This window comes from Crinia signifera, chromosome 8 (assembly GCF_055691185.1).
Source record: "Crinia signifera chromosome 8, ASM5569118v1, whole genome shotgun sequence".
In the NCBI taxonomy this organism is placed as follows: domain Eukaryota; kingdom Metazoa; phylum Chordata; class Amphibia; order Anura; family Myobatrachidae; genus Crinia; species Crinia signifera.
Genome location: NC_139224.1, coordinates 78,598,198 through 78,625,270, shown reverse-complemented (window position 1 = coordinate 78,625,270; position 27,073 = coordinate 78,598,198). Strand labels below are relative to the sequence as shown.

Genomic DNA, 27,073 nt, shown 5'->3' with positions numbered 1-27,073 from the left:
TTTATGTAATTTTATTGTTTTTCTTCTCTTCTATATAATAAAATTTTTTTTATATGTATTTGATATTACAATTCAGATGTGTGGCGCTCTCTTTTGAGTTAGTAATATTATAGTATATTCCTATACATAAAGCTAACTGATTGTTAAACTCCCAACTAAATCTCCACACACCATAATGCCTATTACACATTGTGCCACACATCATGATGCCCATTACATACTATATAACAAACCGTAATGCCCATTACATATTTGCCACATAAGTGCTGCTTACCTACGTGCTCATTGCTAGGGGGTTCTTGCTTGATGGCAATATAGTACCCATTACACATGATGCCGCACACCATAGTACCCATTACACATGATGCCGCACACCATAGTACCCATTACACATGATGCCGCGCACCATAGTACCCATTACACATGATGCTGCACATATAATGTCCCTTACACATGATGCTGCACACATAATGCCCCTGACACATGATGCTGCACACATAATGCCCCTTACACATGATGCTGCACACTGTAATGCCCCTTACACATTAAGCCACACATTATGCGTAATGCCCCCACATACCGCCACTTGTAGCATCCCTTAAGCAACGCCCCCAAAAGTGCCACTTACTGTAAATTGTTATATGAGCCTTCGCTGCTGCTGCTGCAGGGAGAGATGGAGAGCGGTGCAGCTGCTTCTATGGGGAGAGGAGCAGAGCGCAGTGCAGAACACACTCCCACTCCCCTCCTGGGAAATATTATGTGCGCTGTTGTTGTGCGTGATGTCGGGGGAGCAAGCCACGTGCCGGCACTACACGATTAAAGGGGGGGTGGGCTGAGGTGAAAGGGGGGAGAAGAATTGGAGCAGAAGCTGCAGGGGTGACAGTCATTGACAACTGGGCAGAGAGCAAGGGGCTGCCCGGCTGTATTCAGAGCACTGCAGGTCACAGCTGTTTGACATAATACCCCTTTCACAACAGAAAATGCAGGGAATATGGTCCCAGGATCATTCAGGGACATTCCCAGGCTGACCCCTTATACACCAGCCTAGTCCCTGCATTTTCTGGTGTGAGGGGGAGAGACAACCACTCCCCTCTCCCTACCCCCCCCCCCTTTAACCAACCAGCTATATCTTCGGAACCAACTGACCCATTTACATGAGACCAGTATCATATTGAAGAACTTTTGAGTTGGCTTCGAATGATTTTGGTCCCGTGAAACTGGGCTGTTTGGTTCCAGAGAAATCTGCCCATAAAGTACATAAACAGTCATGAAATTACATTTAAGAAATGAAAAAAAAAAAAAACGGTTTAACCTCAATATCCCTGGAACCAATTAACCCATATGGATCCAGCCTGGTATCAGATTAAAGGCCCAGTGATTTGGGTTCAACTGAGATCAAGCTCTAGCTTCAGTGATGCCAAAGGGGGAACTGGCAGCCGTTGAACTGGGTGGGGGTCGGAATTAGCGGGTCCCATGTTATCCTATAGGGAAAATGTTCCAGCTTTGCCTGGCAGTATCTCAAGTTCCCAGGGGGCTGGGCTAGTTGGAAAGCCCCATCCCTCAGCTACAAAATGGGCTAATGGGTGGTCCGGTGCACCCCCGGACCACCCCCTAGATTCTACTATGCTCATGTCACAATCCTTAACCCAGGACTGAGCACTTCTTATATAACCATAGGACTTTAAATATTTATCGAAGTGTGCCACATTTGTTTTTATGTTACATATATAATATTTTATCATATATTTGCATGTCTAAAATTGATCCAACCACTTCATTTCATTAGCGCTGTCTTTTCATGCTTCTTTTTGTGTTTCTGGATCAGGGAACTGACCCTTCCCTGTGACTAGCTGCTTTTTTTGCAAAGTAGACCCACAGGCGCCTGGTCTTTAGGTTGTTCAAACCCCCTCTCTGCAAAGACCAGTCTTTTCATTGGAAAAACAATCAAGCAACAGCACATATCTTTGCAGTCTATTACTGAGATCCAGATGACAAAAAATACAATTATTTAATATCAATTGCGGAATTCAACTCTTTCATAGATTCTGTGTGTTAATGCCCATTAACCCATGTTGGCACCCATTGACAGGCTACTTTACAGGTGCTACCAAGGCTATTGGTAAAAGGCATCCAACTGAGTAGCACTGGGTATTTAAGTCTGAGCATACATCCATTTTTTTTTATCTGTGGCAATTTAACATTGATAATTGATTACCAGCACAAAGGTGCCCATAAACTAGTGTGATTTGGGCCTTTTCACATGATTCTGATGCATTGCGCCTAACAAAATCAGTAACACAGAAGAAAAAAATGACTCTCTTTGTTGGGGCACAACTGATTAAAATACTGTATATTAATCTTTTAATGATATGCATTAAAATTAGAGCTCACAGGTATACATCAAAACTGTCACTCAGCAAAGGAAATAGAGAAGCTTAATTAGCTTTGTCTGAAGTTTTATTAATAAAGGATATTAATAGTGGAAAGTTATTATTGATGATAAATTATTATAAGTGAAGAATTATAAGTGAAAAATTATATATGTGTCAGAAATGGTCTCAATATGGGGATATTCTCCCATGAGGCATTGTAATAGCCTGGGCTGATGTTTATTTGAAGTGACAAAGGTGTAAAAAGTTATATATAATTAACAACTATCAATTGTGTGCAACTAAAATTTTGGCGAAATATAACAGATGATATTCAGGTGACTATCACGGATGGGTTAACACAGCATATGATCCTATGTTATTTTTAAGCACATACTTGTAAGATTATCCGGTGCTATGTAAATACATATGAAACTTAGAGATACAATTAAACAAAATGGCGACAGAGAGGAATACAGTAAAAAAAAAAGCTGCTCTTGATTCTCAAATCATTCCTGCTTTCCGGCCGTGTGTCTCTCGGACAGTGAACGAACCGGATGAGGGGGTGATTTTTATTGAGATCAAATGTTGAGAGCAGTGGAAGAAAGATATATAGGGATCTGCTGTTGAAGTTCAGCATCCAGTATCACCCCTGTTGGTTATATCCAGTGCAGGGGATTAATCAGGAGCTGAACACAATGAGAGTCCCTTAAATGAAGATAATAAGAATCCCTTAGTAGGGAATGTTAGTGGAAGATATATCTTTTTAATACCATATGCACATATATTCTATTGTAAACAGATAGATTCTTATATAATAACAAGCCTCTTCTTCCGAAAAAGATAACACATATAGTCAATAGATCCCTTTTTCTCAATATATATCTGCACTTTCAAAGATACAGCCTATGCCAATATGCATTGCGCCTAAAGAAATCAGGTGAACAGTGTGGATTTGCATGTATTTGACCTCAGATTCTGATCCGATGCACAGTCCCATGCGCATCAGATCGGGGCAGGAAATTGCAAGGGCTGCCATAAAGATTTGGCTGGGACTGCAGGAAATACATTGAATGCAAAAGGACTGAATACAGTGTATCGTATGCGACCCTGCCATCCGAGAAGTTGCATAAGTGTATGGGGGCCTCAAGTCTTCTTCATTTTATTAGAAATCAGTTTTCACGTTTGTGGCCAAATGTAATCTTCCACAAACCTAGGCATGCAGTGTATCAATTAGTCGCTTACATTCTGAAAACAATGTTGTCTTTTTTAATCTTTGCATGAGAAAATAAGGTTTATTTTAAATACAAACTTAGCAAAATCTTGAAACAATCATAAGCTAAGCAAAAATAATAATAATAATAATAATAATAGTATTAATAGAAAACCCCCTATAAATGTCTGCACAGGATAAAAGCAATAGAAAATGTAATTTGCATTGGATTACATCACATAAAATGACCCAACCAATATTACCTCATTCCCACCAAAATGTATTATTATTATCGTTTACAAGGGTTCCGCAGTGCCTGACAATGCATAGATGATCAAAAGAAAGTTGCAGCAGCGGACACTGAGGCAATTATAACAGTGGCAGAGATATATTCTTAGAAAACCACATGAGGAGAGAGGGCCCTGCTCCTTAGAGCTTACATCTTAAGGGAAGGGAAGGGGCAGACAAACTGGGGTGACACAGCAGGGATAGAAGTGAGCATAATAACAGGGTTAGGATTAGAAATGGTTAGATTTAATGAAGAGTTGGGTCTTGAGAGCCCATTTAAAGTTGGCAAGTCTGATCGGGAAACCTATGGAGCACAATGAGCAAAATCCTGGAGGCCTGAATGGGAGGAAGTAACCAGTTTGCAGGAGAAGCGACGAGCATTTGTGGAGCGGAGAGGGCGGGTGGGCGTGTAAAGAGAGACAAGGTCAGATATGTAGGTGGGAGAGGAATGGGTGATGGCTTTGTAAGTGAATATAAGGAGCTTGAATGATATTCTGAAGGGAAATGGGAGCCAGTGCAGGGCTTGTAAGAGAGGGGAGGTGGACATAGTACATTTATAGAGGAAGATGAGCCGTGCAACAGCATTGAGGATAGATTGCAGTGGAGAGAGGTGTTTTACAGGGAGGCCAGAAAGTAGGAGATTACAGTATCCAATCTGGATATGTGTGACAAAACCTTAAAGTTGCTCTAACATATGCTGCAGATAGTTCAACTACGTACTGACGACTGTATATTGTATTTCAGTCTTTTAAATACTTCATGATTTACCATTATATTTTTGGGAACTACACTAAAGATAAATAAGTATTTGAGAGAAAAGTAAAATGTTATTCAACATGTAGGCTGTTTAGCATAAATCTGGAAGTGCAATACCAAAGTACATACTGTTTCTATGCATTTCATTAGCAACCACAGATGCACTTTTCTTTTTTTAGGTGTCGCTCACTATGGAAGTATTCATATTTCTCTGCATGTTTATAATGACAAACTGCAAGCTAGAGTACAGCATATTGCAGGTTTACTTTTCAGGAACACATCTTTAGGGCTAGGACACATTAACCAAAAGAAATAAACAGCGTCAACTGTACAATAGATTTCCAATGCTACTGGCTTTGCACATTGGTCTTCAAAATCCCCAGGCAAAAATGCAGAACAAAATGGCTAGATTAATCTATCATTGACATAAAATCAATATATTTTTACTTCTAAATGTATGAGTGGATTTGTAAATTTTCAATCAAAGGGAGGAAATGTACAGAGATCAATAACATTTACCTGAGGTATGCAGTCCGTGTAAGCAAACATAGATTTACAGCGATCCTCCATACTTATATGATAAAGAATACACATAACAACTTGCTTGTAGTTTTCATTTTCTAGCAAAATAAAATCAAGTATTATACACTGGCTTAATATATATATATATATATATATATATATATATATATATATATATATATATACACACATACACATATATATATACACACACACACACAAGTTATTAAAATGTTTATGAACCCAATCAACTTGAATTTATACTAGAATAATGGCAGGTATCTCAGAGACCAAAGTTTTTACTGTCTTTCATTTGAACAATAAAATATCGGATGTGATACAGGAAAAACAAAAACACTTGATTTGGGTTTAAACAATTGTATTGTTCACAAAAAAACAAAAACACCAGCTGTATAGATAGAATGAATTGAGACAAACAGGGTATTCACAAAGAACTATTAAAAGCATATGGTCATATAGATCTCCAGTACGGAACTCCTCAATTTAATTGAGTAAGCACGAGGAAGCATACATTTTACTGTCTGTAATAACTGCAAGCAATGCCGTTAAAGCTTTCAGTTAAGTTTGCCGGCAGGACATGTGCTTCTCATTTGGTCTTCTGCCCTGTTTGACCTTCATGCTTTACTCAACTGATCAGGAATTAAAGACCAACTGTGGATAGTTTCAGTCAAAGCAGGGTAAAATATGCTGTACAAAATTTCTACTGTACATTGGATTTCCTATAAACTGGCTAAAACCATTAGTTCAATCTACAATAGCCAAAGTAACTCAGTTTGTCATTTTGAAATACGAATGGAATGTAATTAGATGTTCATTTATTCTACTGTGACATAATACAGGTATACTGTAGTTTGTAAAAACGTGTATTTGAAAACACTGCCAACTACAGATGTATCCTCATACTGTATATCTAGCCTCAATATGTCACTTGAGATGCCTAGCATGAGTGACATGCTAGGTTCCATTCAACTCTATTAAGATCAGATATTGTTGATGAAAATACATTTTAGCCACTACACAATGTGAGACTGTGCTGATTAATTTGCAATTTGGCCCTTATATATTTGAATGCGACTTAGGAGAGTATCCTATTAATTTATGGCATGGTTGAAACAGGCTTTTTTTGTGTGATAATACTATTGGGCTATCCATTTACAGCCCATTTTTTACCATGAGGTAAATCACTCATTATCTGGCAAAAACTTATGGAATCCAGAGTAAGTTCCAGCATGAGATATCAGAAGAAAGACAAGTCTCCTGGGGTTGCTTATCGGAAATGTCTTTAGCTGCAGTAATAGGATAGGATAATATAGCAAATTGGATACCACCCTTAAGCCTTATACACACTAAGCGATATTACAACATCAATTGCTAATTTTGGTACATCTGAGCGACACTGTTGTAATATCGTCTAGCGTGTATAATCAGTATCATTTGGCTATGTCGTTGAAGACTGTATGTGTGGAGTGGGGGCATTGGGGGCGTTCAGTGTGTTTGCACTATATAGATTGCAAGCAGGTTCTGAGGAAATTGTTACCGATATCGCTTGTGGAGTGAATCAACTAGTGTGTAAAGGGCTTTAGTCTCTGAATCTGTATATGAAGTGATTAAATGTAGCAGCCATATATTTTTTCCAATACAAGATCTGTTACACTTAGTCACAAGTGTCATATGAAAATAATCAGCCGTCCTGGTCGCATTGCATGGTCAGGTTTTTGCACCTGATGTTTCTTCGCACGTACGGCATGATTTAGACCAGATAGCTGGGCTGCTAATGTTCTGAGCCCAGTAATCAGGTAAATGCTGTACCCACCCCTGTGCAAGACTGCGAATGCGGTCACAGTCGTGCACACAGGGGAAAACCATTCGCAATCATTCACCATCTAATGGTTTTCCTCCATGTTCTCAGCCAATGATGGCAAGTTTATTGCTGGCTTCGTTCGCAGGGGACCCTGTGCATGTGCACTGCGTTCCGTGCATATGCGGGTTGTTCAATAATAGCTTGGGCTGTGAATTCGCAGCCAAGCTATTGTATGTATCAGGTACTTAATTGAATACCATCTGAAACATCCTGCAATAAATTATACCCTGTAAGTATTGGACTCAGATTTAAAGCAGTTACACATATTCATTTTAGGCAGCAGATGTCACTATTAACCAAGAAAAAAACAAGAACAAATTTAATGCATTGTCTAAACATAGTTCATCCATTTTGTTCACTGCTTTTTTTCAAAGATTTTTATATGTACGACTGCTACACATATATACTTTTGTGAGGTTTAACGGAGGAGCAGTTCCTGTCTGCACAATCATGTTACTTTAGAAAACGTTTTACTGCACACAGTTTTTTTTTTTTAAAAGAAACTCCTTACTCTACTGTACAGTATATTGTTAAAATGTCTAAATAACATTTAAGTTATATTAATTATTACTAATAAGAGGGACTGTACACACTAGAAGATAAAGTGAAAGATATCTTTCACTTTATCTTCTAGCGTGTATGGGGCTTACATTTAGGGCCTAATTCAGGCTGGCTGTTTAGGCACCGGTTGTTCGCAGCCTAGCGAGCCCATAAATGCCGTCCAACCCCCAGGCGGATGCCTCCCCAAATTTCCTTGGTACTGTGCGAAGGGATGTGTACACGAACACATCTCCTCTCATGCGGCTGACGGGGATAGAAAACATTTTACTTTTATTTCAGTCGTAGTCCACTGAAGAGGGGCCGGGTGTTTTTATGGGGATGCACATAAAATGCTGGTTGTTAACCAGCTTCTGCCCCCTGCACTCCCTCGCCCTACAGTGAACGGTCCAGTGAGTGTGTGACTCGCCGAAGCTGCTCGCTGCTGGGGTTTGCATGTGCACAGAAATGTGCCCCAACCATTGGGGCTGGGGCCGAATTTGGAATGCAATGAGTTATCCTGAATCAGCCCCTTAATGTAGATTTCCACTAACTAAAAAGAAGTTCCCCAAAAAATAGCATGCAGCTAAAATGAGAGAACTGCAACTTGAAATTAGTAGTAAAATTAATTTGTAGGTGACCTAATGTAAATGATTATTTTTTTCTTAACATTTATTTATGTACTAATTACTATCTTACTATACTATTTTGCCCTTACAAAAATTGATACCAATTTAAAGATGTATTATGCAATAAACATCAAATGTGAGTTTAGATTTATTCTACCATGCATAATAAATATAAAAAGTAATGACTTGAATAACGGACACACACTACTTTAGTTGTATATGTCATCTTCATTTAACCTAAAAGATGCACAAGATTTCTCATGCCACAAAAAAAAAAAAACGTTTGTGGGCAGCCCTATGGCTGCAGAATAAACATTATAAAAGGATAATTGGGTTGGCCAGATGTGCACCAGTTAGAGACAGTGTATAGAGTATGAAGGGAAAGCAAACATTTGGCTGACTATTTTTGAAGTAGTGAATAAAGCAATTATCAGGTTACACTGTGTGTATATGTGTATATGTTACCATTACAATACTATTTAGTCTAGGAGACATACTTCTGGAAGCAGGATTATTTTAACCTGGGTACCATACTGGTTTTTCTTTAGTAATTAAGTAGGTCAACATGTAGAGACAGTTACTGTTTTGTGTACCATAAATTACATATATGGAAGCGTACAGTATATTAGTTTGGAATACATATGGATGACCGGTGGACAGGATGCCCGGTATCATGATCATGGTCAGAAATTGACATGCTCCTAACCCTAACTAACCCCTAACTCCCCTCAACCAGCAGCTTAAAAATAACCCTTTCATTTAGTGCCTAATCATAACATCCTACCCAGCAACTTAATCCTGAACCTTCTGCCCCATAGCTTAACCCAACCCCCCCCCCCCCCTCTAAGTGCCTATCCCTAACTATTCCTTTTCATAGCCTAAATCCACCCTTCCAGCCTAACCCTAAGCCCCCAAATCCTGGGATATTTACACTCAGAATGCCAGCATTAACTTCGCCATTGATGTTGGGATTCTGGTGGAAGTATTCTGACTGCTGGCATTCCGATGACTGGGCAGTTAACCGTATCCCATTGGGATACGGTTGCTAGGACAACATTCATTAGGCCTACCACTGATGGTCGACAGGGCTTAGGTCAACAAATTAAATAGTTCGAAATGCCTAAGGTTGAGACAACCGTTATGTCGACAATGGTAAAGTTGACAGTCAAAAGGCCAACATGAGTTTAAAAAAAGATGTTTTTCTTACCCTACCATTTACTAGGGAGTGGAGGAAGAATATACTAGTGCCCGAAGCATGCATGTTACTAATACGGTGTCCATGTCAAAAATGCGGGACAAAAAATTGCGAAAAACTCATGTCGACCTAATGCTTGGGTTGACCTTCTGACCTTAGCCATGTCGACTTTCATAGTGTTGACCCTATGCCTCATACCCATCTGACAAGCCTATAATAAAATCTAAGAAGGATAAACACTACATATCCAGCATTCTAGACAGTATGTACAGCTCTCTGCTTTCACATTTAATTATTGCAGGTTGGGAGATTTGTTCATCATAGAGGATAATAACATGCAGTATAAGTAAATACAACAAAGAGCCCCTTACTGTAGACACTGCTGTTCCCAGGAGGTGGCTGCCTAGTGTAATCTGAAGTTCTCATCCTAATCCATCCAGCAGAAGACCCTGAACATGCTCCCCATGCCCACTGTGTGTCCGGCATACAACGATTTGAGGTCGGCTCCTGGATCTGCCCACATTTTTTTCTTAAACCCTATGTCTTCTACCTACTCTGTGTTATGCAACTTTGTCATATCTTGCTTCCCTAACCTACTTTGTGTAGTGGATGGACCCTTTTTGGTTCCTGGGATCCCCACGGGGTCAGGATTGGGTGGCCGTGAACCTAATCTGGACCAAATCATGTCACTTAGCATTGGTTTTGTCCAAAACAGTCCAACAGTGTCCGAATACAAAGAGACAAATTACAGACCTCAAATATGTAAGAGATACTGGGGGAAACTTACTAAGATGGGAGTTTTATTTCACATGGCATATTGCTATGGACAACCAATCAGATACTATTTATTATCTTCTAGAAGGTGCTAAATGAGTACGAAGTAGATTCTGATTGGTTGCCCATAGCAACATCCCATGTGAAATAGAACTCCCATCTTTGTAAATTTCCCCAACCAGGTGTTATCACAGAATGTGGATTGGGGAAAATCCCACTTTGTATCAATGCAAGTTGAAATATGAATCAAATCATCCTACTAGTAACTCCTGTGATGCTTTTTGTGATGAAGGAGTCTTTTTCTTTTCTTTTCCTTTCTTTTCTTTTTTTTTCTTCTTTCTACTTTATCTCTCTTTTCACTATATTTTTTGCCCTGCAAATGTGACTAAATACTTCTATATATCATCTAGTATAACTGATCTTATATTAATCAAGTGTGTAAACAAGTCGCAATATATGGCACGCTACCTATAATCAATAGAGAGGGAGTTTTTCACTATGTCCCAAACAAGAAAAATGGATAATTGATTAACAGGCATTTTGTGTACTGATGCCATAATTAGTTAATCTCTCCTGCATATCTTGTACTGTGATATTCAATCAATCAGCAAGAGGGATAACCTTAATAAGAGATTCACAGTAATGTGTCTCTTGATTGAGTGTCTTGGTGCTAATGAAATATGAATACTCTTCCTACACAATGTGTATATTGCTATTTTACTAAGACAATTAGTTAAGGAAATTATTCAATTAAAGGTCTTGTATTTACAATGATTGGCTTATAACAAAGCCGTTTGTATAGGAACAGTTGGACACTGCACTGCAGGTTTAATTGCAACATTAATAGAACTGTTTGATAAAATTGTTGCAAAAGAGACTACTAACCAACAGTGTTTCTTTCACTCTACTTGATACATTGCAAGTGTAAGAAAATCACCTTATAGCACGCCAGACACCACACCAGCAAGGTGATATTTTTGCTAGTTTGCTATCAATTTGATTGCGCCCCTCTGCTCCAGACTATATTTGAAGCAAGGGCAATCTTATTTTACAATTGTTTTGTTTGTCCTGTCAAAGAAAACCCCCCTTTTTTCTTGACAACTTTTGCACGTTCAATGTGATGTTTGTCGAAATATTTATGTACTCACAGTTGGCTCCTCCATATTTTAATTAAATAACCAAATAAAAGATACATTTTAATACTATCAATTTTTCAAGTTGTGCCCCCAAAAAAGAGAGCGTTCTTTTCTTTCTTTTTTACTTTTACTTGTCTCATATCACTCTCTAGGGAGCACCTCCACTTTCAAATAAGATCGACATGTTAGTATCAATTATTTCTGTTATTGTGGAACCAAATATATTAACAAATAAAATTCTTATAAAATTTCCCTTTCCCCCTTCCCCAATACTACTAACTCCTGTGATGCCTCAGAACATAGTAGTTTGGTCTGAAGTCCTATTGAGAGATGCACACTACAAAAGTGTGACTTTTTGGTATGGATAGAAAAATGGGTACTTATGTATTATCTGGGCTCCCATGTTAAATGCACCCCATTTTTTCATACCCCTACTATCCAACTATGCATGGAGTTGATTTTATATAGTGTGGCAAGCGCAGAGAGCCACCGTGCCCGAAGCGTGGCGAGTGTAGCGAGCCCCCCGAGGGGACGCGGTCTCATAAGAAAAACGGGAGCCCAGATATTACATAAGTACCGAAAAATGTTTCTTTCTGATATGTACTAGAAGGCAGCAGAGAAAAATACCAAATCACCAACTGATAAAACTAGATAAATAATACGAACTTTCAATAGTTTAAATAGACACAAAAAAAGTTTGCATGAAAAACCTTTTAAAAAGTCCAGCATAAAAAAAATATATATTTTGTACACTATCTTGTACAAAAACATGTCAACATATTTACCTAAAAGCACGGTGAGCTTGGGGAGAAGTCCAACTTGCACCATTTTGTTTCTCAGGCCAGTGTCAAAGGAGAGGTTCAAAAGAAGCCGCAAGGTAATGTTCAGCAGGTCTTCATGCTCACATGGTACCATTTTAGACAATTTTTCTATAATATCCATTTCAGCCTTTTTCGGGAAATAGAAGGAAAAATAATCACATTTCAAAACAGTATTTATTTCGCATCAGATATATTGCATGCAATTTATCAACCTGTGACAAATTGCATGCAATTTAACTTACTGCATAAGGCCCCCAAACATTGATTAGTCCTGCTAGTCCCGGCAGCTCCCCGGGAGGGATCACATGCTATTAAGCACTTCATGTGCCAAGTTTTGCATGTGATAAAATCGCACGGGACCTTGCAACAGGTCGGGATGTCTAGATGTGCGATTTGGGGCAATTTCACAGCCCGATTCATTCGAATCCGATGAAATCGTGCCCAAATCGCATATTGTATGGGGGCCTGTACAGTTGTACCATACAATTTATCTAACAGGCTGTACTACAGGGTGTTAGGGGCACAGGCATAAATAGTGCTATTTAAAGCTATGTAGAAGAGACTAGTAGCTACCCTACCCATGGGATTCGGGATTGAAAAATGCTCAATCCCGGGATTGGCCTTCCTAAAAAAATAAATAATGACCCAGTCCCCAAATGTCACTATAAATGCCCCCCCCCCCATGTCATTATAACGCCACCGCCAATTCTCCTTTCCCTGTCCTGTAATTTACGGCGGTGGTGGTGCTGGACCATCTCCAGTGGGCAGGCGGCTGGTAGCGGAGCAGCACAGCGTGCGTGAGGCCAAGCGTCTGGGTTTGGGACAGTGTGCTCTGCTGAAAGGCATGTGGTGGCTGGGCTGCACAGCTTGAAGTGATGGTGGCTGGGTTGCACAGCCTGGGCGCCACCTTGCCTATCAGCAGCACAGTACACTGCCCCGAACAGCGGCGGCAGCAGTCAGCCGTGCAGCAATATACTAAGGTGCTCAGGCACGGGGGTACTAAACCTGAGATTGGAAGCTTCAATCCCGGGATTCAAATCCCTGCTAAATATGGCTGGTAATTCAGCAGAAAATACGACTGGAAATTACTTCTCATTTTCAAAGCGTATTTGGCTGAAGCCTGCACGGATCAGGCAGATCCATGTAGGCTTCTCTGTGTAATAAAATAGAAAAATAAATAAAGGTACTCTTTACCTAGAACGGCGCCCATCGCGACCATCGAATGCACTAAAAAACGGGTGCGATGCGATGGCCGCGATTTCCCATAGGGATCAATGTTAAAAGTGAGATTGGACGCGATTTTAGTGTTCAATGCCTCAATGCCCGCGATTTTTACATAGGAATCAATGTTAAATGGGCCACAGAGCCCTAATAGTGCCCTTGAAGTCTGAAATGGCCCCCACAATTGTTAACGCCACCCCACCATCAACGTCAACCCGAAGCGTGGCGAGCGCAGCGAGCCCGCGAGGGGCGGCGGTATGCGTCCTCCGACCTTTTCATACCCCCACTATCCACGTCGGCGTGGAGTTGAGAATAGAATAGTGTGGCGAGCGCAGCGAGCCCGAAGCGTGGCGAGCGCAGCGAGCCCCGCGAGGGGACGCGGATACCTTCACAGTTATACGCGTCCCCTCGCGGGCTTCCCAGGTGTCCATGGCGACGCGGACACCTGTGAAGCCCGCGAAGGGACGCGTTTACCTGTGAAGGTATCCGCGTCCCCTCGCCACGCTTCGGGCTCGGTGGCTCGCTGCGCTCGCCACACTATTCTATTCTCAACTCCACGCCGACGTGGATAGTGGGGGTATGAAAAGGTCGGAGGACGCGTACCGCCGCCCCTCGCGAGCTTGCCACGCTTCGGGTTGACGTTGATGGTGGGGTGGCGTTAACAATTGTGGGGGCCATTTTAGACTTCAAGGGCACTATTAGGGCTCTGTGGCCCATTTAACATTGATTCCTATGGGCAAATCGCGGGCATTGAGGCATTTAACAGTCAAATCGCGACCAATCACAGTTTTAACATTGATCCCTATGGGAAAATCGCGGGCATCGCGTCGCACCCGTTTTTTATGTGCCCGCGATGCCCGCGATTTTTTACCCCCGACGCCCGCGATGCCAATCGCGGGCGCCGTTCTAGGTAAAGAGTACCTAAATAAATAATAAAGAAAACGGCGTGGGGTCCCCCTGCCCAGCTATAACCAACCCCAGGCCTATTGAGCTGGTTCTGGTTACAGAAATACAGGTGGAAAAAAAGCAGGGGATCCCCTTTATATATATAACCAGCACAAGCCTCTTGGCCCGGTCCAGGCTCACAATATACAGGGGACAAAAGGAGTAGGGGTCCCCCGTATTTCAGAAACCCCTACCGGGCTCAAACAATCAGTGGTGTCATGCCACAGTTGGGGGACACTTTTTACATAAGATCCCCCGACTAAAGCAGGATCACCATGGCTGGGCAGCCCAGGCAAGTTCCCTGGGGGAGTGGGGACTCCACCCAATAAATGGGTCCCCCTCTCCATGGGAAGCCTGGGGCTGTACCCGCCACCCCTGGGCTGTGAGTTGCGGGTTGATGCCATTGTAATAAAAATATAAAAGCATTGTTGGGCAGTGGAAGCAGCAGCCTCATGAGAATTTTCTACTGTGTCTGAGAATGCTGCTGCCGCTGGGTAGTCGGAGACACGGCCACTGAGCAGGGAAGGAGGAAGGCGCAGGAGAGAAGGTGGCTGGACTCGGGGGAGACCTCGCAGCAGCAGCAGCAATGTTTCGCCCAGCCAGCTGCAGATGTCTGATGACCGGTGGCCTGCAATGGATTTCACCGACTGCAGGTGCGACCTAGAAGGTGAGATGCAAAGCACACAGGAACTTGCAGTGCATCGCACCAAAATCTGGCCACTGTACATGTGATTTATCACTGAAATCACTTGTAAATTTCCCAAACTGCATGTATATCGCCCTAGTGTATGGGGGCCTTTAGTCTCTGGCATGTTATTTTTTATTGTACTCAGCAATAGTAAATGTATTCCTATCATGCATTCACAAGCTAATGGTTCACAGCTTTCAGACTGCTAACAGTAACAATAAAAATATTCTATACATTAGAACATACTTTTATAGAATAATTACTAAAATTGTTGTCATGTTTCAGCCAAGTTTTTTGTGCATAAGGTTATGAAATGGTCCATATGCCACTAAAAATATTTTTTTTAACGTAAACAATGAGTTTAAAGTGAACAGAACTTTAGGTTTGATAATAGAGAACTCTAGATCACATGCCAAAGGCAACATTTAGTAAAGGCAATAAATCTATTCTTGGCACAGGTGGAGCACTGATTTTTTCAGCCCTACAAATTTAAATCCAGAATACACTTGTGTTGACCTTCATACACTTACAACAATCCAAAAAGTCATCTTCTACTTACTGCAGTGGTGTGCCCACCAGCTTAAGTAAATTAACATCTCCTGATACCACAATTTGGGCCAGATTCTCTAAGCATGGCGAGCGCAGCGAGCCCCGCGAGGGGACACGAATGTTGTTTCAAAGCAAGTCACCAATATCGTGTGCCATTTGCATGCAATTCCATAAAATACATTCAGTGTATGCTCGCCATGCTTCGGGCTCGGTGGCTCGCTGCGCTCGCCACGCTATATAAAATCAATTCCACGCCCTAGTGGATAGTGGGGTAATGAAATGGATAGTAAATCTTATACTATATCTTATGCGATATCTTATGTCAAATTGCATACTAAATCGTATACGATCTAGTATCCTATCTATCCTATCTAGTGGCACCGTGAAACTACACAAGTACCGAAAAAAGTTACCAGTACTATGAAAGAAAAGGTACAGTACTAGTTTAGTGTCTCCTAAGTCTATTAAGAGGATATGATACATACAGATGACTGGATACTGAAGCTGGCATCCAGATGAAGGTAATTCAGCAGGGGTAAAGTAAGTAGGTACTTATGTAATATCTGGGCTCCCGTTTTTTCTTATGAGACCGCGTGCGCTTGCCACGCTTCGGGCACGGTGGCTCGCTGCGCTCGCCACACGATATAAAATAATAATAAAATAATAAAAATCTCACTGTAACTTCCCCTTAAATGTGCTTAACCCTATCCCTTGCAGCCCCCCACCCCCCAGCAGCATAACCCTAATTCCCCCACTAGTTCCTAAACCTAACCCCCTAATCCAGTACAGCCATGGTAACATAGAAACATAGAAACATAGAATTTGACGGCAGATAAGAACCACTTGGCCCATCTAGTCTGCCCCTTTTTTAAACATGTTACCTCAAACCATATTTGATCCTTATTTTTTTGTAAGGATATCAATATGCCTATCCCAAGCATGTTTAAATTGTACTACTGTATTTGCCTCTACCACCTCTGATGGGAGGCTATTCCACTTATCTACTACTCTTTCTGTGAAGTAATTCTTCCTCAAATTTCCCCTGAATCTTCCTCCTTCTAGTTTCAGTGCATGTCCTCGTGTTCTGCTGCTCCTCTTCCTGTGAAGAATGTCTCCCACCTGTACCTTGTTAAAACTTTGATATATTTGAAAGTTTCTATCATGTCCCCCCTTTCCCTTCTCTGCTCTAAAGTATACATATTAAGATCTTTTAGTCTTTCCTGGTACGTTTTGTGATGTAGGCCATGCACCATTTTAGTTGCCCTTCTTTGTACAGTCTCTAATGTATGTATATCCTTCTGGAGATATGGCCTCCAGAACTGAACACAATACTCTAGATGAGGTCGTACCAATGACCTATACAGTGGCATTATTACTTCTTTCTTTCTACTGCTGATACCTCTCCCTATGCAACCAAGCATCTGACTTGCCTTCTTCATTGCTTTGTTACATTGCCTACCTGCCTTTAAGTCCCCTGAAATAGTGACAGCCAATATCCCATCTGTCGGAATGCTGATCGCATCCCCTATTATAAATCTGAAATGGACTACTCTGGTGAAACAAATTCCATCATGTAGCATTAAAATATACCAGAAAGGACAAAGAATAAAAAGTGCCAGTGCACAACAATATATATTAAACTTGTAGACTGTCCCAAAAAAACAACTTTAAATTGCAATTGGATCTCATTAATAATATAAGATGAAATCTAATACAATCAAATAAATCTTTGAAACTTCAACTAAACAATTACGTTTAACCTATGGTTGAACAGAACCAGGTGTAGTTAGACACCTATCATACAGTCAGTAAGGAGCACCTACTTCTGAACCCATCTTTTAAAAAAAAAAAAAAAACACAACATTTAGGAAGTCACTCAGAAATATTTAGCATTGTCGTATTGTGGATTACAAGCCTTTCTGGTAGCAATATTGTTTTCACAATTTTTGTTTTCTCTCCCCGCCCCCAGGAGCGTACGCATTCACAGCACATAGGGGGAAAATTATTCACTATTGCATGATTTTTTCCCCCTGCTCACAGCACTGAGTAAATGCCCATACACACTAGAAGATTTTCATTTCACAAGACTTTGCCAAAATCTTTAAAAGATATATCTGTCACCAAAGTAGTGCGTACACACTGAGCTATTTTTCCAAAGAGCAAGAGATTTGCAGGAGGTGAAAGACTTTGCTGAAAATCTTTCATATAAAAGGCTATTTACATAATGGTCTGGGTTTGAATTCCAAGGGCAAGGGCCATTTTATTCATTGCATTTCTGCTCTGATTCAGAACTGATCGCTGGGCTGCATATATTTGGAGCCCAGCAATCAGGTAAACGCCACCCCACCCAGTGCGAAATGCTTCCCATGTGCACAGCTGGAACTTCATTTGCAGCCGTGCATGTAGGGAGAAACCATTCACCATCAAATGACTTTCCCCCTGCACCAAGTAAGCCAGGAATAACTTAGCACTGTGATGGCCATGGGGGGAGGGGGGTGGAGGTGGGCACTGATGATGGGCACTGGTGACTCTGAATCGCTGGGGAACACCTGCATTTTCTGGTGAACTCCCAGAAAATGGTAATGGCATGCCCCAAAATGTCTGTCTGCAAACGACCAGGGATCACTGGCGTTTGACAGTGGCGGCGGTAACGCATATATTGCTGACGCAGACCAGCAATGCATGTGTTACCCCTATAACATAATGGGTAGTATTCAATGCCGCTCGCCGCGGCCGGCGAGGGCGTTAAACAGCGAGGATCGCAGAAAACCCGCGATCCTCGCTGTTTAACCCCCTCGCCGGCTGCTCGCCCTATTCAACATTCCGGGGGAATCCTCGCCATCACAGGACGGTAAGGATTCCCCCAAACAGCGATACCTGTGGCTAATGCAGCGAACCCGCTGTATTTAGCAGCGAATCTCGCTGCTTCTGCAGCCGCATACACCAATTCCCCCTCGCTCAAAAAATGGAGCGAGCGGGAATAGGCGTGTATGAGGGGGGTGAGTTGAATACTGACAGGGCGAGCGGTGATAGCGAGCAGGAAGCCCTAGAAATATATACATTGCTGGCATGTGCCTGCAATGTATATATTACCAGCTAATAAATAGTCATTGGTGGGCAGGGCTACCAGAAACATATACATTGCTGGCATGTGCCAGCAATGTACTGTATATATTAACAGCTAATAAATATTGGTACTTGTTTCCTAGCACGGCGCCCGTCGGGGTTGATCGCATGCTTTAAGTTAAGGTACTTAAGGCATGCGATCGACACGATGGACGCGATTTTCTGTCAATTACCAGCTTTAATTGGCCGTAAAGAGAAAATCGCGTTGATCGCGTCCATCGCGGGCCATTATAATGGCCCGCGATGCGACCGACGCGATTTTCCCATAGAGTACAATGTTAAATGAGTTAAAGTTAAAATTGCGTTGATCGCGTCGGTCGCATGCCATTATATTGACGCGCTCAACGCTATTTTACATAGGGAAAAATGGGAAAAGGGCCAATATGGGCAATTTCTCATTGTATATGCCCCCTCATGGGTATTAAGTATGGTTAATGCCCCCTCATTGTTAACGCCACCCCACTATTGACGCCAACCCGAAGCGTGGCGAGCGCAGCGAGCCCGTGAGGGGTGGCGGTACGTGTCCTCCGACCTTTTCATACCCCCACTATCCACATCGGCGTGGAGATGATTTTATAAAGTGCCCGAAGTGTGGCGAGCCCCGCGAGGGGACGCGTATACCTGTGAAATTATGCGCGTCCGCTCACCACGCTTCGGGCTCGGTGGCTCGCTGCGCTCGCCACACTTTATAAAATCAACTCCACGCCGACGTCAATAGTGGGGGTATGAAAAGGTCAGAGGACGCATACCGCCGCCCCTCGCGGGCTCGCTGCACTCACCACGCTTCGGGTTGGTGTCAATAGTGGGGTGGCATTAACAATGGAGGGCCATTTCACTCATCGAGGGGGGGGGGGGGGTTGCTATGAAAATGGGGGTTTTGGGGGCTTTTTACATTGAAATCAATGTAAAATTGGGTCTCAGGGACCATTTTACATTTATTTCAATGTAAAAATCGCGTCGAGCGCATCGCATGCGATTTGGTTGGCATGCGATGCAATCAACGCGATTTTTGTGGCCGCGATCAATACAATTAAAATCTGTAGCGCCGTGCTAGGAAACAAGTACCTAAATATTCATTGGTGGGCATTGGTACAAGTAATATATACATTGCTGGCATGTGCCAGCAATGTATATATTACCAGCTAATAAATATTCATTGGTGTGCAGGGCTACCAGAAATATATACATTGCTGGCATGTGCCAGCAATGTATATATTACTGGCTAATCAATAGCGCTCCTGCGGGCAGGGGAGTCGGAGAGCAGGCAGGCAGGCGGGTGGGCGGCTTTTTCTCCCTGCTCCATGAATATACAGAGCAGGGGGAGAGAGAAGGGAAGCAGGCGCCGGCGTACTGACAGGGGGACACGGAGCTGCTGCAGATAGCTGCTCGAGTGAGTATACCGAGCAGAGTAAGCTGGGGAGGGAGAAGGGGACTAGAGGTGCTGGCGCTAATGCGGATGGGGCGGGGTGACGGCAGCGGCTTTTACCTCCCTGCGGCGCTATATGGAGCTGATAAAACCAGCCATCATCACTGGCATGCTGGTAAAACCAGCAGATTAGAGATTTTGCTAGCGATGATATGGGATCGCGCATCATCGCTAGTCTACCATCTGTGGCCCATACATACTGGGCGATTTTCAGCTGAAAATCGCTCAGAATGGCCAAAATGAGCGATTTTCAGCTGAAAATCGTCTAGTGTGTATGGGCCTTGAATCAGGACTCATTCGGTGATGCGAAAGCTGTGGGGAGGAGGCCGCTGATGACGTTAGGTGCCTTACCTCCCAAAGGCCGGAAATGCCTGCATTTTCAGGGGGCCGCCCAGAAAACACTGGCAGCATGCCTCCAAATGCCTGAAGGGTGTCAATCACCCTGTGAGCAGTGAGTGAAGGCTAGCCTTCGGGCAAATGGCTCACGCATGTGCACTGTGTACCACGCACATGCACGGTCATTCGATAATTGCATTCTGAATGACCCCTTCGGTTGTCCAAACTACCAATGTGTGTCAGTTATTTTCACTGTATTTAACAATATGTAATATTCTCAAAAAGTTCTTCTTTAGACTTCTTTGGGTTGGGGGAGACTTCCTATACTAAACACGTTAAGAATCATCACCTTGAACTCATCAAACATTTAATTCTTTATTTTATGTCACTCCAGAGGGTTTGGGTTGGGTTGGCTTGGCTTGGGCCAGTGTTGGATGTTGAATCTGAGAAAACTGGTGAATAGAGGTAGCATGGATGATTAATCCAACTCTTGCTCAAAAATAGACATACACAATAGAGATAGATTGATAAAGCACTTTAGTATTCATGTTGGTGCTCTAGTGGTAGCAGACATGAAGGCATGAGAATGGAAGATAAACTTTATTACACAGTAGAAGACTGCTTGATTGAGCAGACACTTCAGCTGGGACAGAGTTTAACTGCCAAATACCTTATGGCTTTTAAATGTGAAACAATCACCAACACAACTCTCATGCACCTTAGGTAAGCTAATTTATCCTAAACCTGTGACAGCTGCTCCCTTAGTGCTAATTCAAGAGTTGTGTTGGTGATTGTCTCACTTTTAAAAGCCATTTTCTTTAAGAGACTGGTTGTTGGGGGCATGGCTTTTATACTTTATTTGCACTAGTTTTGGCAGCCCATCTTCTGCTGAGTGTGGCGGTATGTGGTGATCATTTATTTGGTCACTGCGGGTGGAAGCCTGCCGTTACTGCTGAGCCAGGACATAAAGTTTAAGGCCGAACTGTCCATCGAGCTCCGCGGCGCTCCCACGCACTTCTCAAGGTCCCCGCGGGAGTATTCTAGCCTGCCGCATCCTCACCCTACGGGGTAGCCACTACTCCTGAACGCAAGTTCCTGTGCAGCGGCAGTGCTGCTAAGTGCTGTAGCAGCGCTGCCGCTGTAGTCTTCTCCCAATGCCACCAATGCCTGCTTAACATAGGCACAGTCTAACAGACGCACCGAGAGATCTCAGCCCTTGCCGCCCTACTGATTACAAGGCCACTAGTGGGCACCCGTTCCTCCCCTATATCTCAGCCACTGCCTGCTGCCGTCCTTCATTGAGCTTGAACCTCCCACTTTGCAGAGCCGCAGCTTCCAGTATGTGCCAGAAACCCGCTGTGCCCCCTACTGCAAGCAGCTAGCATCTCACTTCCACACTCTCCCACTTGGCTGATGAGGTGCTTGGACACCTGTCCTGGACCCCACACATAGCAAAAGAGCCTATACGCTGCAGCTGCTGTTGGGTACATGGGTTCCACCTGCTTTTTTTAGGTTTTTGACCCAAGTCAGCCCCACACAGGACTGTGGATATAGTCCTGGTCTCTAACTTCTTCTCTACTCCAAGTACAGCTCCTGGAAGCCCCCTCTCATGACCTGTAGCTATAATCCCTGGCACTGATCTTCCCTGCCAGAAATACCCCTCTCCTCACTTACTACATTTGCCTGGCATTAGCTGCTGCTGTTATGGGCTCTCTCCTATAAAGCTCTCTGCTACATGCTTCTATTCCACTAACTGACCCTACTGACTGTTATGCTGGTCCATATACAGCTCCTGGGTCTGCTAACACTGGTTGTTTATTGGAGGCACCATGGCTACCCATTTACCTCTCCCTTGCTGGAGCCATCATTGCTGCCCCAGTACTAGTAGCCATCGCTGATCCCTGTTCTCCGTCAAAACACAGTGATTTGGCTGATAGTCAACAGCGTGGGCTTTGGGATGAATGTGAAATCAAAGAGAAGACGTACACCACATTTCACCTTCAGCCATTGAGCTCAAGACAATGATTATGTAGCCGATTGCCACTGGGGATCTGTGCACATGGTTGTCTCCCTGCTTTAACACTTAACACTCGAGTCCTGAGAAACCAGAATCCTCACCTGCTTCTTCTAATCCTCAAGACCTCCCACAATGGAAGGTCCTCACTCTTCTTTGTCCAACAAAGTAGGTAAGGAAATTCAAGTAATTCTGACATGCATCAAAACCTTGCCCACCAAGGAAGACATCCAAACCACCATCAGGTAAGAGATTGTTTCTGTTAAACAAAGATCTCTCTACTCTCTCTGACTGTCTTGTTGAATTATAAAACCATCAGGAATCAACTGACACAGCCTTCTACAAACTGACTAACATTATCACTTTCAATCTACAGAGATAAGATCTATGAAAGCTAAGATTGAAGATCTAGACAACAGAGGGAGAAGAAACAACATAAGGATTAGAGGCCTCCCAGAGGATGTACAGCCCCCATGATCCCAGCATTAATGAAAGTCTTCAACGAAACTCTTGAAAAAGGATCCGAATGAGGATGTGGTCTTTGACAGAGCTCATAGGGCCCTCCATCCCAGAGGTGCTCCCACTGACAAGCCAAGCGATGTCATCTGCAGACTACACCACTACTAACAAAAAGAGCAGATCATGCAGAAGGAGCGACAGCTCAATGACTTCAACGGAAGACTTGTCATGGTCCACCTTACAGCAGCGTAGTCCACCAACCGATGAGCTCCGCAAGTGCCAAATTAAATACAGATAGAAACATAGAATTTGACGGCAGATAAGAACCACTTGGTCCATCTAGTCTGCCCCCTTTTTTTAAACATGTTACCTCAAACCATATTTGATCCTTATTTTTTTGTAAGGATATTAATATGCTTATCCCAAGCATGTTTAATAGGGCGGAGTGAAAAAACTGAAATTGAGAAATTCAAAATCGGCTAGTGTGGGAAAGTTGTGACTTGACCTGAATAAGAAACGTGCAAAAGCATTTTGATCTGAGTCAACATCTTCTGTTCTGGCAAGAGGCCTAAAGTTTCACTTTTTAGGTGAACATAGTGAAACCTATGAAGATGCTCCGATCTAGTTATAATTATGTCAGGATGTCTTAAGAGTGGTTCATTAATATACTTTAGCATAGTAAAAAACAGTACGAGCTTGTCCTAGTGCAAAGTGACTGACTGGCGGGAGAAAAAAATCCCTAATAATTGACCCATTTTCATGGTCACAATTGTGAATATTGTGTGTTTTCTCCTGAACGTGTTTATAATAGAAGAAGCACAAATACTGTAAATGGAATTTCAATGCCACTGTGTGAAATATAACACCGCATAATAGCCCTTAATCAGACCTGATCGCAGTACAAATTTGTTCTCAAAATGGGCAAAACAAATGCTGCATTGCAGGTGGGGCAGATGTAACGTGCTGAGAGAGTTACATTTGGGTGGGGTGTGTTGAAACTGAAATCTAAATTGCAGTGTAAAAATAATGCAGCAGGTATTTACCCTGCACAGAAACAAAATAACTCAACACAAATCTAAAGGTGGCCATACATCTACAGATCGATTGTCAGATCTGGCTGGTTGGAACAAATACCTGGTAATATCTGAATGACAGTTTTTTGCAGTTTTCCAGCATTTCAAAGCAAAGTGCTCTCATCCATTACCAGTATTGTGTTCCAAACAGACAGATCGGACAATGAATCTGTAGATGTATAGCCACATTAACTCCCTCTGCACATGTTACATCTGCCCCACCTGCAGCTGCATTACAGCATATAATTATGCCAAAGATAAGCCAATATATTAACAGTTAAATACATTAAAGTGCATTATGCTGTAATAAGTATTGCTGATCAATCCGGCCGTCTTTTTGTAAGGGCTTACTGGGCACTTGCCCAGGGGCCCCAGGCGTATAAGGGCTCTATGTTGATAGCTGTGGATCCCCTTTTTCCAGGGATACCAGAATTTTGAAAATCGGCAATGGGGAACTGCAGATATCCAACTTCAAAGCAGCAGTCCACATCCGACCTGTTAATTACAATTTCCAGTCATATTTCTCAGGTTCTCTCTGACACTAGCGGCTTGTCTCTATCATGCCCAGAACCAGAGATATCAGCCTTTAGGCAGCCGGTCCCTGCTCCAGCTCCAAACGTCTGGTGTAGTTTTATATTTTTGTCAATGGATTGCTCTGGCTCCTGATCTCTGATACCCAAGTTCCCAGCACCTCCTGAAAGTTGGGACTCTAGGTTTTTATCCTAGGCTAAGAAATCTATTTACAGATAATGGCGATATCTGCAGTCAAACAAGCTGCCCTTCCACCGGAAAATGACGAATATTAAGCCCACTCCATTATCCAACCATCCCCTGTGTATAAAACACCCATTACCTCCCTGGAAGTCATTTACAAGGGACCCTTTATACAGCTCAGTGCCCCCTTCCACACGTTAGTGTTCACCCTCCCACCACCTGTGCAGTAAAGGAGTAATTAGCAGAAGTTACTGCTCCAGGTCCTACATGTTAAATGGAAGATAGAGCACCCCTGCCACCCGTGGGACATCAAAGCTGCTGCTGATACCACCCCCCACCCCTAGGAGGGGAGAATGGGTAAAGGCCCCAGTGCATTGCTTTGCCCAGGTGCCCACACTGCTGTTAAGACGGCCCTGCTACCTAGAAATGAACACAGTGATTGGCATATATGTACTGCTGGACACCACTCATAGAATGATTAACCTGTTATTTTTTGAATCAATGTTCTTGTTTTTTTTCCCCTAAACATTAGATGTATTTATTTATTTACTTACAGTTTCTTATATAGCTCAGCAGATTCCGTTGCGCTTTACAATAGTAGACAGTGATAAAACAAACTGGGTAATGACAGACAGACTTGGGGGTTAGAGGGCCCTGCTGCAAGCTTACAATTTATTACATCATAATACACTTCAACGTATTTAACAGTTAATATATTGGCTTATCTTTGGCATAATTATATGCTGTAATGCAGCCCAATCATGTTCCCAGTATAGGGGATGCAACACTCTTTTTCTGTCAATAAACAGAAGTGAAATGTAAAATGATACATTAGCCAGTTTACACTTACTTGTAATACTTATTGTAACAGTTACTGTTTTTCAATAACCGACTGCAACAGTTATTTCTTATTTATGTACACAGGATTGTCTATCTTTGTATATGCACTGCAAAGAGAGCAGCATAAATCCAATTTCATGTATTTCAGTGACACTGTGTGAAATATAACACTGCATAGTGGCCCTTAATCAGACCTGATTGCAGTACAATTTTGTTCTCAAAATGGGCAAAAAAATGCTGGACTGCAGGTGGGGCAGATGTAACATGTGCAGAGAGATTTAAGGTGGCCATACATCTACAGATTTATTGTCCGATCTGTCTGGATGGAACAAAATCCTGGTAAAAGATGAGAGCAAATGACAGTTGACCATTTGCTTTGACCATTTGACAAAATGCTGAAAAACTGTCATTCAGATATTACCAGCTGTTTGTTCCAACCGGCCCAATCTGACAATCGATCTGTAGATGTATGGCCACCTTTAGATTTGTGTGAGTTATTTTGTTTCTGTGCAAGGTAAATACCGGCTGCATTATTTTTACACTGTAATTTAGATTTCAGTTTCAACACACCCCACCCAAATTTAACTCTCTCAGCACGTTACATCTGCCCCACCTGCAATGCAGCATTTGTTTTGCCCATTTTGAGAACAAATTTGTACTGGGATCAGGTCTGATTAAGGGCTATTATGCAGTGTTATATTTCATACAGTGTCACCGAAATTCCATTTAGAGTATTTGTGCTTCTTCTATTATAAACACGTTCAGGAGAAAACACACAATATTCACAATTGTGACCATGAAAATGGGTCAATTATTAGGGATTTTTTTCTCCCACCGAAGTCATTCACTTTGCACTAGGACAATCTCGTACTCTCTTTTACTAAGCTAAAGTATATTAATGAACCACTCTAAGACATCCTGACATAATTTTAACTAGATCGGAGCATCTTCATAGTTTTCGTAATTTTCACCAAAAAAGTGAAACTTCAGGCCTCTTGCCAGAACAGAAGATGTTGACTCAGATCAAAATGCTTTTGCACGTTTCTTATTCAGGTCAAGTCACAACTTTTCCACACTAGCCGATTTTGAATTTCTCAATTTCAGTTTTTTCACTCCGCCCTAATGTTTAAATTGTACTACTGTATTTGCCTCTACCACCTCTTATGGGAGGTTATTTCACTTATCTACTACTCTTTCTGTGAAGTAATTCTTCCTCACATTTCCCCTGAATCTTCCTCCCTCTAGTTTCAGTGCATGTCCTCGTGTTCTGTTGCTCCTCTTCCTGTGAAGAATGTCTCCCACCTGTACCTTGTTAAAACCCTTGACATATTTGAAAGTTTCTATCATGTCACATATTTAGATCTTTTAGTCTTTCCTGGTACGTTTTGTGATGTAGGCCATGCACCATTTTAGTTGCCCTTCTTTGTACAGTCTCTAATGTATTTATATCCTTCTGGAGATATGGCCTCCAGAACTGAACACAATACTCTAGGTGAGGTCGTACCAATGACCTATACAGTGGCATTATTACTTCTTTATTTCTACTGCTGATACCTCTCC

General features: G+C 42.4%; 1 protein-coding gene across 4 annotated transcripts in view; it reads right to left on the bottom strand.

Annotated features, from left to right (window-relative positions):
• KIFAP3 (kinesin associated protein 3) overlaps positions 1 to 27,073 on the bottom strand; it is a 250,868-nt gene that overhangs the window by 115,402 nt on the left and 108,393 nt on the right. For all 4 annotated transcript variants that reach the window (XM_083156696.1, XM_083156699.1, XM_083156698.1 and 1 more), the window contains 2 exons: positions 12,087 to 12,249; positions 5,146 to 5,246 (listed from right to left, as the gene is read on the bottom strand). In XM_083156696.1, coding sequence (XP_083012822.1) covers positions 5,146 to 5,246; positions 12,087 to 12,249 — 264 coding nt within the window. The remainder of the gene's footprint in view (positions 1 to 5,145; positions 5,247 to 12,086; positions 12,250 to 27,073) is intronic.